The 14,511-nt window shown below is 38.9% G+C and overlaps 1 protein-coding gene across 5 annotated transcripts in view; it reads left to right on the forward strand.

Moving 5' to 3' along the window:
* LOC122667573 (adenylate kinase 5, chloroplastic) overlaps positions 1-14,511 on the forward strand; it is a 53,869-nt gene that overhangs the window by 30,738 nt on the left and 8,620 nt on the right. For 4 of the 5 annotated variants that reach the window (XR_006333815.1, XR_006333813.1, XR_006333814.1 and 1 more), the window contains exons 5-12: positions 2,923-3,069; positions 5,003-5,077; positions 5,178-5,271; positions 7,367-7,419; positions 7,517-7,651; positions 11,459-11,494; positions 11,573-11,653; positions 11,742-11,880. Coding sequence is in view for 1 of the 5 variants with exons in the window: in XM_043863904.1 (XP_043719839.1) it covers positions 2,923-3,069; positions 5,003-5,077; positions 5,178-5,271; positions 7,367-7,419; positions 7,517-7,651; positions 11,459-11,494; positions 11,573-11,653; positions 11,742-11,880 (760 nt within the window). In the remaining 4 variants the exon portion in view is untranslated. The remainder of the gene's footprint in view (positions 1-2,922; positions 3,070-5,002; positions 5,078-5,177; positions 5,272-7,366; positions 7,420-7,516; positions 7,652-11,458; positions 11,495-11,572; positions 11,654-11,741; positions 11,881-14,511) is intronic. The other variant, XR_006333816.1, reaches the window with a different exon arrangement.

Below are 14,511 nucleotides of genomic sequence, written 5' to 3' on the forward strand. Positions count from 1 at the left end.
ACGGGTGTCTCGAACAAAACTGGAATTGAGGGCTGACCTCTCAAATGACGCTAGTGGTGGTGCCATAGTAAGCCGCCTTGTCTCTTCACTCTGTAAGTAACTACAGACTTCACTAAGAGAGGGAAGGGGAGACCGGCCTAACAGCTGGAGTCTAACTGGCTCATAGTTAGGGTTCAGACCACCAAGTAAACAGAAGACACGCTCCTTTTCAAGAGTCAGATACACTTTTGCTTTATCCTCTGGGTTGGTCAAATGAAGGTCCCTGTAGTGATCATACTCCTCCACAAGACTAAGGAACGCACTGTAGTACTCAGAAATAGTACTGTCACCCTGTTTCAATGAGTGAATTTTTTTATGGAGCTGATAGACCTTGGCAGTGTCACCTACTCTGTCAAAGGCCACAGAGACACTATCCCAAATAGCTTTGGCAGTTTCCTTCCTCATAAACCTTCTCCCAATCTCGGGCTTCATGGAGAAGATCAACCATGTCATAACTGTAGAATTTTCAGTCTCCCATTTATCAAAAGTAGGTGAACCAGCTGTGAGAGCCTTGATAGCACCTGTGATATATCCAAGTTTTCCCCTACTCCTAAGGGAAAGTCTCACAGAATGTGACCAATCTAGGTAATTAGTACCATCAAGCTTCACAAAAGAAATCTGTTGGTGAGTACTCTCATAAGCCAACTGAGGGACAACAGTAGGGGGCTGTGAATCAGCAGTACCAAGCACAGATGTATCCGAATCAGGCATGATGGAAGGGATTTGACAATAAACAAGAACACCAAAGACAAGTGGGGAGTACACACTCAACCCAAACAGGCAAGAAGTCCAATAAGCAGCCTAGGATAGCACACTGCCGAAGCAGTCCTAGCAGCAAATCTCAAAGAGGACTTAAATCAAGCACTTCTAGTGCATTTCAACATCAGTCCAGCAGGCAGTCCCTGATAATACTGTACCACAAAGCTTGCAAGGAGTAGTATCAACTTCAAACAAGAGGAAAGGCCTCACAAAGGCTGTGCATACACATCCCTCAACCAAGAGAGCATCAAACTGCAGCTCAAATGCAAGAATAAAAGGCTAAACACTCTCGGGTTTACCTGGGCAGAACAGAGGATCCCACAAAAGAAACAAATCTGCTCATATGGCTTCTTCAATCAGCAAGGAAGAACATAGCCATCATAATAGGTGTCCTAGGGCGATGCAAATGAACCAGACCAAGACACAAAAACAATCCGAGAAAAGGGAAGAGAAAACCTGCAACCTGAACCTGGCGGACCTTGTAGCAGCAGCTGTGTGAGATCCAAATCTTCAAAAGAGCTTCAAAACAGCTCAAGTAGATCCTTCAATCATCAAAAGAGGCTAGAATGGGCCTATTCCATACTCTTTAAGCAAAGCTGTACGCAAGAATCTCCTCTTTGGAATCCTTAGACACAAAGGATTTCAAAGAGAAGAGAAAGAATGGAAACAGGGACTGAACACGACTCTCAAACCTTTAGCCTGCTCTGATACCAAGTTAGATTTTAGGTTGAGAAGGTAAGAAGAGAGAAGGAAGAAGATAGCAAGAGAATATTTGGGTTGTAATCAATTGTGTTGGAGAGGCTTCTCCATACACCTATATTAATTCAATCATAACAAATAGAGAATTACATCCACCTCCCTAGGGAGGTACAAGGGAAATAAAGAAGAAAAACAGTATTACATAATAAGGTAACTAGTAATGGGACTAGTTCCTAAACTACCCCTATTACACGACTTCTAACACTTTGTCCATTGTATTTGTGGGTGGAGACTGGAGACTTCATGAAGAAGTGTCTACTGGAGGTGCGAACTTGAGTTCAAATTATTTAAGCCATGTTTATACAAAGGAGGTCCATCTTTTGTACCACTAGTAGGTGGGCTAATTGATTCCTTGACATGCAAGCCTACCCTACCCTGTGGAAGCACCAAAAAGAATAAAGGCCGTACCCAGTGCACAAGGCTCCCGTATTTAGCAGGGTTTGGGGAGGGTCAAATCGAAGCACCAAATATTTGGAAAATCAGTTGATATTGATACCACTAATCTTTGCTTAAACCTACCTCCAGCCACTGATAAAATGCCAATCTCATGCCCTCCAAAGAGGAAGAAAGGGTATCAACTAATAAAATTCATACAGTGATAAGAGACAGGTCGTAAGAAGATGGTGATGAAGGAAAAATGAGATGCTGAAGGGAAGGATTTGCTTGTATTTCTCTTAAGGCTTTCTTAGAAGGATTTGTTGCATCACATATCACTTTTAATGATTATATCTTTGTAATCTAGGACTTTTATGTATCCTAAATTCATCAAGGAATCAATGTGTTATCTTTATGTATCTCATCTGGTCTTGAAATATTATCTTGGTCTCTTTTATATCAGATGCATGTGAGATCAGTTTTACGAGGATAAGTCCTCTATGGTGCTCACAAAATCTATGTTCTTTGTGCTTATCAGGGATCACATTTATATTTCCGTTTGTACCTTCCTTTTTTTAGGTCAAATATCTGTTTTAAACAAATACAGATATTTGTGCCTTGGCGCAATGGTTAAGTTGCGCTGTTGCAACCTGTTGGTTGCATGTTCAAAACTTGGAAACAGCCTCTCCTGCGAAGTAAGGGGTAACGCTGCGTACATTTGCCCCTACCAGACCCTGCAGTAGCGGGAGCCTTGTACACTGGGATGCTCTTGTTTTTTTAAATCTGTTTTAAACAATACATAGATTTTGAAATTTTAAAAGGGCGTAACGCGTACCGGGTGCACGAGGCTCCCCTCACTGTAGGGTCTGGGGAGGGTCATAATGTATGCTCCCCAGATTTTAAAATTTTCTATCTGTGAAATTCTTGTTTGCTGGTTGTTAGTCATCATTTTATTGGCCTTTCACAGAGATCTTATCTGTTAATATTCAGGTTCCTGATGAAATTCTAATCGACAGATGTGTCGGAAGGAGGCTTGATCCACTTACTGGGAAAATTTACCATCTTAAAAATTTCCCTCCAGAGTCGGATGAAATAAAAGCAAGACTTATAACACGACCTGATGACACTGCTGAAAAAGTAAGTTTACATGTTTTCTATAATGGTATAACACTGAAACCCCTGTTTCTGTTTTTTCCTCATAATCCTCATCCTCTGTTTTCCTGGACAGCAGCCAAATAGAGTCTAATATAATGTGAACTGGGACTATTGTGGTGTCTATTGATGTCAATTGAAACTGATTCTTCTAAAATATTATGAGCTCATAATTTCTTCAAACATTGTGATAGTTTTAAAGAAAATATCATGCTTAGGCCGAGGTATTCTGCATTTTCTCTCTTTTCGGATGAGCTGATGTAGTGGGAACTACTGTTGGATATGGATATTGTATATGTTGGATCGTCCCGATTTCCATGAAATTCTTGTTAGCTGGTTATTTTTGTTCCAGATTGTATAAATATTACACTTTTAAATTGTTGGATCAGAGCAGTAATATCATGTGATTCTGCTGCACATTATCTGCTTGGTTCTCTTCAAGTCTCATACAGGTTTATTTCTTGGACTGTTGTTTTGTAATGTTCTCTCTTTATTGCCATACTGGGAAATTGTATACTGTTATGATAACAGTACCTCTAATGATTGTCTTTCTGATAAAATTTGAACAAAGTAGCTTGTTGAATCACATGTTATTTTTTTGTTGAATATCTTCTACAAGCAGAGGTTTGATTATTTTTCTAGTCATTCTAGGAAATGACTAGTTGTAAAGATGAATGGAATTACAGTCTTAATTTGTTTTTTGGCACTCCTTTCTCATACGCAGATACCCAACTTAATTTTTTTGGTTGGGGGTGGGGGTTGCCTCCATATGTGAACATTTTAGAGTTGAATATCCTAGATTGATACCAAGACATTCCAAAATGGTGGAAGAGTGTATTTTTTCTTTATTATGTATGCTGTCTGATAACTAATAATTTTGGCAGCTGCATTAAGAAGTTTTAGAGTTTTAATAGCTTTAATTTTGTAGAATAGCTTTAATTTTTAGGTAAATTTTTTACTAAAAAATTATTACGATTTACTGCAAGAAAAAAAAGTCACATGCATATACTCTTTAGAACGTGTCTTTTCTTTCCATAAAAGGAACTTTCTTCTACCATTCCAGAACCAAAAGAAAATTTTCATTAAAAAGAAAAGAGTTTCTACTTTGGACTTATAAAAGAAAAAGAATCCTGATGTCCCTTTGCATTAGTGATGGTTGCGCTTAATGAGCTTGCTACTGAGTCAGGCCTGAATTTTCTCTTCAACACTTGGAAATATGTGAGGGAAAAGGATGTCATATTCTTTCTTTCTAATTTTAACTTCTCTCTCTTGTTCCATTTGTTAATAAGTTCAAATTTCTAAAAGGCTAATATATTTTTCCTATACAGATATAAAGGGGAATATATATACTTTCTGGTAATGCAATGTCCCAAACCAATACACTTACAATGTTAAGATACATGCTTATATGTTGACATTGTAAATAGAAATAATATGCTGATAACAACAATAAACTAAAATGTATCAGGTAGTAGGTATAAAGACATCATTCGATGTGCATGAGAGCCAAGTTGGTTCTTTGAGAAAATTATTTGGTATTTGTTATTTGAGAGTTTACTGAATTATTTAGGGACAAAAGAAGGCAGTCGTTCTAAAACTTATACATGAGAATGAATTCATTGTTCTAACTTATGTTTTGTGTGAAGTAACAAACTAAGTACCTGATGTCTTCAAAGTATTTCTCTGAAATAAAATACTGCAAGAGTGAAAACACTTATGGGTTCAGGCTGTAGCAGTAAGTTATTGTTGTAGATCTATACACATTATTCGATGATTTAGTAAGTATATTCATCTTCTGGTAATTCATTTTGGTCTTTCTAACTTTCAGGCCATCTAACCTGATTTATTACACCCAGCCCTCAATAAAAAGCAGAAGATTAATTCTTGGTGCTCTGACTATTTTCCCCCTCCTGGCCAGGCGAAATCACGGCTAGAAACTTACAAAGAAAATGCTGATGCTATCTCTTCAACATATGTCGACTTAATGACTAAGGTCCTCATGCTTTTACTTATATGAAGGATGATTTTCTTTCACCCATTTAACATGTGTTGCTGTAAAATGACTCTCATCCTTTCGATACCTTTAAAAGCAGATTGATGGTAACCGTCCAAAAGCAGTTATTTTTGAGGAAATAGACTCTCTGCTACTGCAAGTCCAGAAGGATAAACTAAAGGCGACAAATTTAGGTGAGTGCTTCAAGAATTGGAATCAACATGTCATGTTTAGCTGACTAATCAGAATTTCCTCTGAAGGCCTTCATTCATGAAGGGTTCTAAAGAATAACTATTTGCAGAATTTATGAGATGCTCTATATAATTGAGCATAAGTTTAATTTTGTCCTTTTGGTGTTGTTTTAAGTCGTACTTTTTTCTTGCTTGCTTTCTTTTTTATGTCTCTGTGTGTGTGACTACATGAGCAAATTATACAGTTGGGACTTGGGAGGGGAAAACGATGATGACGATTGCATATAATGTCTGTGTATAAATGTTACTCTATAACAAGCCTTAACTTGCAGTTTCAATTTTATGGTCAAACTGGTAGGTATGGAACTCATCTTTCTTACTCATAACCAAGCACTTACAGAGGGCTCTCCCATTAGATACTAAGGAATCCTTTAAAAAATGGACCACATCCTTGTAATTTGTGATTTTAGAATTCCTTTTTTTTCTTCTGTGTGAACACCGGATCAAACTGAGAGGGGGGTGAATCAGCTTCCTTTTTTTGACGCTTTTTGTAAACAACACGGTCGCTTACAGTCCCACCTCGCACCACCAGAATGTGGCCAGGTCTACCAAAACTGTGAACCCACTCTGCAAAACAGGGATTAGTCTCCAACAACAAGCAGCAGGCAACGAGACAAGATATACGTGGTTCACCTCACAGTATGTGAAGGCTACGTCGACGGAGCAATACCCCTCGGGGTTTCGTATACTCAACTCAGATACAATAAGCCACCCCTACGGCCAGGATACCCCTTACCTGCTTCAACCTCTCACCTCAGTGAGGGCAAGGACCTCAATCCAAATACAATAATGACCTTAGCCTTACAATCAATCAACCCAATAAACAGATTCAATCACAAACCCAACCCAAAACAGATCACACTCTAGGTTCTACCCAATACATTCAAAAACAGGAATTAAACCTAGAACAGAGAAGTAATGGTTTGTGATCACGTTTACCTCCTCAAAGGCAAACCTCCAACTCCAAGCGAATGCTGTGAGATCTTCAATAGAACGAATCAAGTACTCAAATCCATCGCCAAAACCAAATCGAGGTTTTCAGATGATCTCCTTTGCGCCTTTGCTCTCGAACCACGACAGAATGCTGGAATACGACTTCTCCTCGGTTTCCTTTGCGCCACTGCTGCCAAACCTTGTTGCCAACAATGACAATATTGCCACGAGCACTAACAATCTGAAAGAATTAATTACTTAGACATTTATAGGTTTTATGCAGCATATGCTAGACATCAAACAGATGAGAGTTTTTAACTCTGGAAATATGATAAATTCATAGTACATCAAACAGATGAGAGTTTTAACTCTGGTAATATGATAAATTCATGGTTTAACCTGCTAATGTGAAGGACAAGCTGTCATTATCATTAATGCATTCCTGTTAAAAGCCTTATAAAGTATAGACCCTTTGTTTGGAGCCATATTCACCAAACTAATAGTTCATAACATCCTAAGGGGTGTTGTGTTCTTATTTGGATCTACAGTGGCTGACTGGACTCACATTAGGTGCAAACACTTAGGTTTTTAAACACCAGTCAGAATCCTCTCAATTTGCTTCAAATGATATGGCCAGCAACCAGGGTTTGGCATCTAACCAACCAACCATCTAATTAAAACCTGGCATTGCTGTTTTTTTTTTTTTTTTTGGTTGACGTTTCTTAACCTTATACTGGCAGCTTATATCTGGGAATCCCTTTGATAGAACATGCATTTATTTACTGGAGCTACTTCTGTGTTATGCTTGATGGGATTTTCATTTTTTTTTTCCAGCATGTCATCATTATGTGTAACTCCATGCCAGCTACCTCTCCTACAATATGTAATGAATGTACACTAATTCTTTTGTAATTCCTTCTTTTATATTAATTTATTAAGAGTGATTTATTGTGCTAATTTCAACTGGCATTTTTCATGCAGGTTCGTTTCTGCTTAGACAAATTTAAGTAGAATCTAAAGAGGCATTTTAGTGGCCCTTACTGTTTGAATAGAATTTAACTTCTAGAATTTGTCAAACTTTGATATTGTTTCTTTTTGCTATTAGGGATAGCAGTCAGTGAAAACAATAGCAACTCAAATTTGGTGTCTTCTAGCAAGGTATTTGAGTTGAATGATCACACTCTCTGTGATATTTTCTCCCATACAGGAATTTGTAGAAAATGTAATTTGACTTACTTTGCAAAGTTTCTGCCAGTGCCAGGATAATTGGAAAGGAATCCCTACCCGGTTAAACAACATTCCCCATTCTAGAGAAATAAGGAAATATTTCTATGATGATGTGCTAGCAGCTACTCAAAGGGCTATAAATGATGGAAGAGTCAGATTGAAGGTCAGACATTTTCCTTACTTTTCTTATTTGGAAGATCTTGCTAACAATAACTTCTCAATAATTTATAGGATAACTTCATATTTGTTAGGATGTGCCAGTTACCGACCATAAGATTCTCAAGTATAGCATTGAATTGGATAAAATAAAGGGTTCAGTATCAGAAGTACTAGTTCATATAACTTGTCCCAAAGGATTTGTGGCACTACTCTCATGCTACTAATAGTTTAATGCATTGAAATATTGCTCAATTGTAGACAATATTTGTCCTTGTTGATATATATTGTTCTGTTGATATACATTGTTGTTGCCCTTACTTAATAGCTTGAGCTTTTGGGATAAATGGTTGTAACATGATGTCAGAGTCAGGAGGATCCCTGGTAAGTGAGAGGGGTTTGTGTGTTGTGCCCCTTGGTACTATGTGATGGTGTCACATGCAGAGCCGTGTGTGTTTGTGGGCCTGCATGAGCGTTGTGGGGCATTGATATATATTGTTGTGTTGATATACATTGTTGTTGCCCTTACGTAAAGTTCCCCCTGCATTTATCTCAACTAGTCCATCAAATTCTCAGTAGGGAGACAGATTTCTTAGTTATAACTGAAGAGATATGAGATGGATAGAGACAAATGTCGGTGAGGGGAGATCATTGATACCATCATACTCAGTAAGATGGGCCTCTATAGTTGTTGTCCTCTGTGGCTTACCCTTCCGCTACATCTTAAGAGTGGGAATGGGTTATCAGATCATCCTTGTATTCTCTTCTGAAAATGCAGCTATGGGTCAACCCCGCGCTCTCAATCCCTCCACCTTGTGGAAGTCCTCTTGGTATCCTTAGTATGGTGGGTATTCTTGGGGATTAGGGGAACCATGCAAGATGCAGGAGGCATTCTTGTTTTTTTTAGGTCCTACCGCAGTGTTGGACTTGATTACTCTGGACTGAAATCCCTAATTCTTTGGCTAAACCTCTACTGTTCTCGAGTGGTTTCACCTAGACATTGAAGGTGACTTCATGGCGGTTGTTAGTTGGATGTCCTCTGGAGAGGATTCTGTAGAAGTATTATGCTCATCTGGTTATCTGGTATGGTAGATCTCTTGCTGGGGGTCTTGAGATATCTCACTGCACTGGAGAGCAAGATCTTGGAAGCTTGCTAAGGAAGGGGCATCAAGATTTTGTTTAAGTTGGGTCCTATCTTGTTGTTTTTCATTAGCTGTAATTTCTATCATTTATTTTATAAAATTGTGTCATTAGCAAAAATAGGGCTAATTTCACCTTTTTTGGTTGCAATAAAATTCTCACTTGGACTAGCATTCCCAGCCCAGGGTTTACTTGGATCGGTTGGATCTCTAAAAAAAATTACTGTTTACATGAGGCAAATGTTTGGATATTATTGACGAATAAAGGAATGACAGCGATTGATTATCCATTAAAGGAATAAAAGAAATGAATATAATTAGTCTTTTATGTGTGAAAATTGTTCAAGGGGTCTGACTTATGTAGTCTTTGACAATATCTAATACTATTACTTCTTTACTGATCGTGCCATGTTTTTCAACCTCTCATGGTGAATTTACAAGCATTGTCATGATTAGGAGTATGTAGGAATCTGGGAATCCCTTACCAACAGTCCTAGCAATTTATCAGATGGGTGTAACCCTATGCACAATCAATTCTAGTGTTAGTTTTGTTACTAGTGACACCTTAGGTACTTTTAATGAACATATTGTGGTATAACCTAGAGGGGGGTGAATAGGTTACCACTAGTGAAATGATGTCCTTTTAAAATTTTCTTTGAATTAAAACAAGATAGAGAGAGAAATCGCGCAAATAGAGGACTCACAGAATTTATAGTGGTTCGGCTAAACTAGCCTACGTCTACTCCTCTCAACCTTGAGAGAATTTCACTAGTTATTTCTTTTCAGTACAATAGGTGGGAAGAACACCTTTACAATCTTTTTCCACGGGATAAGAGGATCCCAATCTTTTAAGGATAAGAGGATCCTTGCAAAACCTAAGTACAGTCTAGGCTAATGCAACAATGCTTTATAAACTCAAAAGCATAAACTAATACAAAATAGGGTAAAGTAAGAATTACCTAGGCAAGGAGTGTGATATGTACTCCTTATAAGTGTCAAAAGGATGCAAGCATGAATGCTTATAATGATGACCTCCTTTAAGACTATTCTTTAGAGTGTAGACAAATGAAGGTCATAGAGCTTGAAGTCAACCTTAGGGATGATCTTGATGTTGACAAGGAGACTTCAATAATTGAGAGCTTAAATTGACTTTTTACCTTTCACAAAAGTGCTAATTTGGACTGTAGTGGATGGATGAAAAAGTCTGACATGTTCTCTATTTATAGGCTCATTAATGGCCTTTAGAACATGTGCAAAATGTGCTCTAACGGATCTATTTTTAGCCCATCCGGTCGACCGGATCATAGCTGTTGGAGAAACTAACCGTTGGAGGGCAGTAGGGCCATCCGGTCGATGTCCGGTCGACCGGATCATCGTCCCACTTGATCCGGTTGACCGGATCAATTTTGGGAACGTACCAGTGAGGCCACTGCCAGATCCGGTCGATACATACGCTGTGATCCGGTCGACCGGGGACCGGATCGCAGTCTTGGCTTGATTCAGACAGTATGCCTGTAGGGATTGGTCCGGGGCTTTTTCCAACCGACTCCAACATGTTTAAGGGTCAAGGAGAGTTCAAGTTTAACCTCCTAAGGTCTCTCAATGATGCATATGCCTTTTTCATTTATTTAATGCAAATGTAATTACAAGTATGCAGTGAGTGTGTCTAAGTATGTGCACACGAGCATTTTGATCTTGATGAAGGTCTTTGTCTCTTTCATCGAGTGATGTTCTTCAATCTTCAAAAGATCTTTCAAGATCTTCTTTTCTTGAAAAGCTTAGCAAGCCTTTGATATCTTGATCTTCATGGCTTTGTCCTGAACATCTCGACTTCGTACTATATGTCTTCTACTCTTTTGACTTTATTGGCCCTGTTGACATATAGACATATACAAGATCTTGTCTGATATGTTTGTTATCATCACAACAAGTATGGAGATGGGGTAGGATTCCCCAACACATATTGGGCAATCGAGTTTTTAGGGTCTTTATTATTGATTTAGGTTTATATTTTTCTTGCAAGGTTTGAAGTCCTCGACATGAAATTTTTCTTGGTCCACTTGTCCTAAAAGTTTATTTTCTGTATTAGTGATTGGAATGATGCCAGTTGGACAGAGTTGTTCTTATAAAGTTTTTTTTGAAGGTTTTATTTTCCAAACTTCAATAGGCAAATACCATAACTAATAAATTTTTCGTACTCTTGTTTCTTGAATTAACTAAGGTATCATGTTGATAATAACTTAACCTTGCAAAATAAGTTTTTGAAAGGGTAAGCATGGCAGGAAATCTGGTAGCTTAATTTAGTATTTTGCACCTGAGAAGTATATCTGCACATGGTTGTGGGCATGGAAATGCTACAGAGCTACTGGCCCCACTGTGGAGAGACTGCAAAGACAGTTGATGATGTTGAGTAGTGAATAATGGCGATAATTGTTGATTTGTGTTTAATGTAGTGAATACGGTAGGAGGCAAATTCCTCTTCCGCATATTAATTAATGCAGTGATAATGAATGAAGCATGTAATCATAATGATAATGGCCGACAGTCATTATTGTTGTGTTAGTCATGTTTAGCTGTCATGGGGACTTAATGCCTTGTGTATATAATAATTTATATGTATGTTCCCACCAAACTCTTGTTATCTCTTGTTTTGATTTTACATTTGGCTTTGACAGGTTGAAATCCGTATTCCAGAGCTTAACCCAGAAATGGTAGGGTAATGTTTCTCTGTCTCTTTTCAGGATTTGGAAAACACAATTATTGAAAGTAACTATACCTATGATGCACAGGATGTCTACCGAATTGGTACTCTAATGGAACTTGTTCGTGTTCTTGCCCTTTCATTTGCTGATGATGGAAAACGTGTCAAGGTATACTCATCTTGGCCTCTCCAGTTATTAATGAGCACTGAATCTGTATTTCATGCTCAAATGGAAATAAAATTTTATCCTTTTCCAGGTTTGTGTTCAAGGATCTATGGGAGAGGGTGCACTTGCTGGAATGCCATTGCAGCTTGCTGGAACCCGAAAGATTTTGGAGTTCATGGACTGGGGGGATTATGGTGCTAAGGGGACCTTTATCAACATTGGTTCTATAGGTTTGAGACTGCTTATATAAGCCATTTCTACCCACCAAAGAAAAATCTATTTCTATTTGTAGAACTGAAGTTTTTTTCCCCTCTAGTTTATTTATAATAGTTACTTTTTAATTGTGACATTTGATCCCTCAGTTGCTGGTAGACATTTCTCATGGTTAAGCCCTATAGTAACCGACAATGTTCACAATGGAATTTTATAAAAATCTTGGATTCATCAGCAAGAAGCAATGCATGATAGATGGATGATGAGTACGCATTTTGATAAGTTATACAAAATGAATATGTAACTATTTTAGGCATTTTTCTAGGAAAAGTTCAAATGGCCATACAACAACAACTCAGCCTTATCCCAACTTAATGGGGTTGGCTACATGGATCCAAGAAGAGACAAACTATTAAAAAAGATGGAAGTTGTTACATGCATACACCATTGCATGTCCAACGTGGCTGAGAGATAGACGTAGGAAGTAGTGGGGAGTTATTGGGAGTGCTTAGTTATGTAAGTGATAAGTAGTTCTTACCTATGTAACGGAGAAGTAGTTTTCCAGTACTAGTAGTGGGAGGGGTTGGAGTGATAATAGAGAGGTGGGATTGGTTACAACTTCTTTTGTAATCTTTAAATATATCCACCGTAATGGTAATGAAGTAGATTAATTATCCTATCAAATTATATCGGTATCAGAGGCAGCGTTTCCTCAATAGAACCCACCGTTTTATCTCCTTGTTTTTCTCTATTTTTACAACCCTATCACCATAGGGAATAAACGAGGCAACAGGTATATACCAGAGTGGTATCCGAGCAAGGGAATGGACGACAGAGTCGATCATCTAGAAGATGATGTTAAATCACTCAATTAGGGACAGAAGCAAATTCTATCCAAAATCCATGGGCAGCAACAAATCCTCAACAAACTCTCCGAGTTTTTTGAGAAAATGGTTTCGGCGGGACCCAACATGAGTACACCCGAGTTGGAAGGAACCTCAAGACCGGCCATTCAATTCCCAGGTTTGAATTGTTCTCCCTCTTTGAATCATGTTCAACGACCTACTTTTACCCAACAGTCGTTTGCACCTAAGCTGGTAAAGTTGGATTTTCTCTGCTACAACGGCGAGGAGGATACAACCAGCTGGACTTGTCAGGTCGATCAGTTCTTCCGGTTCCCTCAGACCCCTGAAGAAGAGAAGGTGGCCTGGGTGTCCTTCCATCTCGAGGGAGATGCTCAATTGTGGTACCAGCTGTATAAACAAGATAATGTTGACACGTCTTGGCAAGGATTTTGTGATGGACTACATGTGAGGTTTGGCCCTACGCAATTACAAGATTTTTTCGGTGAACTGGCAAAGCTACAACAGACAGGATCGATACGAGAATACCAATCGAAGTTCGAGAAGACGTTAGCGAAGGTGGGATCCCTACCTCTAGTTGACAAGTTATCCTTTTTGTTAGTGGCTTGAAGGATAACATTAAAGTTGATGTGCTTGCAAGTCGACCTTCCACCTTATCGGCAGCCATTGGATTGGCTCGACTGTACGAGGCCCGCGACCACTCACTTGAGAGAAAGAGCATACCCCCTGACATAGATCCAATTGATCAAGGTACCACCCTACCGGTTCGCCGGTTCACTTCAACGGAGATGCAAGAGAGGCGTGTGAAAGGACTGTGCTATAATTGCAATGAACGGTATGTGCCAGGTCACCATTGTAAGAAATTGTTTTTGATTGAAGGGAACTATGAGGACGAAGAAGTTGTCACAGCTATGACGCATAAGCTTTGGGACTTAAGCCGTGAGGACAAAGCACCTCCTTAGGAGGGAGAAGTTTGTTACATGCATACACCATTGCATGTCCAACATGGCTGAGAGATAGACGTAGGAAGTAGTGGGAGTTATTGGGAGTGCTTAGTTATGTAAGTGATAAGTAGTTCTTACCTATGTAACGGAGAAGTAGTTATCCAGTACTAGTAGTGGAAGGGGTTGGAGTGATAGTAGAGAGGTGGGATTGGTTACAACTTCTTTTGTAATCTTTAAATATATCCACCGTAATGGTAATGAAGTAGATTAATTATCCTATCAAACTATATCAGTAGCAGAGGCAGGGTTTCCTCAATAGAACCCACCGTTTTATCTCCTTGTTTTCTTATCCAATCCATAGATGGTCCCGAGAGTGAAGTAGCAGATGCTGGCCCCAGTGGAAATGAATCATCTATTCTTGAGCAAGAGGATAGGCGGCATCTAACCTCTTCTTCCAGTTACTACCATGCGGCCGGTCTTACTTCCATGAGAGAGGAGGTGGGAATTCATACTCAACCTCTGCGTTCCCGGCCGAGCTTCTTCAAAACTATTAGTGGGATGATATTGGAACCAAAGGTAGCTTGGCTATTTCACCCACCCACTGCCCCTTCTCAATGTGGCTTAAAAGCGCTCTTTAAATGTCCTTTTCGAGCATACAAAATATTATATTTTCGCTTTCTCTATTTTTACAACCCTGTCACCATAGGGAATAAACGAGGCAACAGGTATATACCAGAAGTAAAGGGAAGTGTCATTCAACATCAGTACAAACTCAGGCATCGACCCTTTTCAGTTTCGTACCGCTTCTTAACTGCCCAACATTCTGCTCTAGGCCTCGAAA

This window comes from Telopea speciosissima, chromosome 7, assembly GCF_018873765.1.
Source record: "Telopea speciosissima isolate NSW1024214 ecotype Mountain lineage chromosome 7, Tspe_v1, whole genome shotgun sequence".
Lineage (NCBI taxonomy): Eukaryota > Viridiplantae > Streptophyta > Magnoliopsida > Proteales > Proteaceae > Telopea > Telopea speciosissima.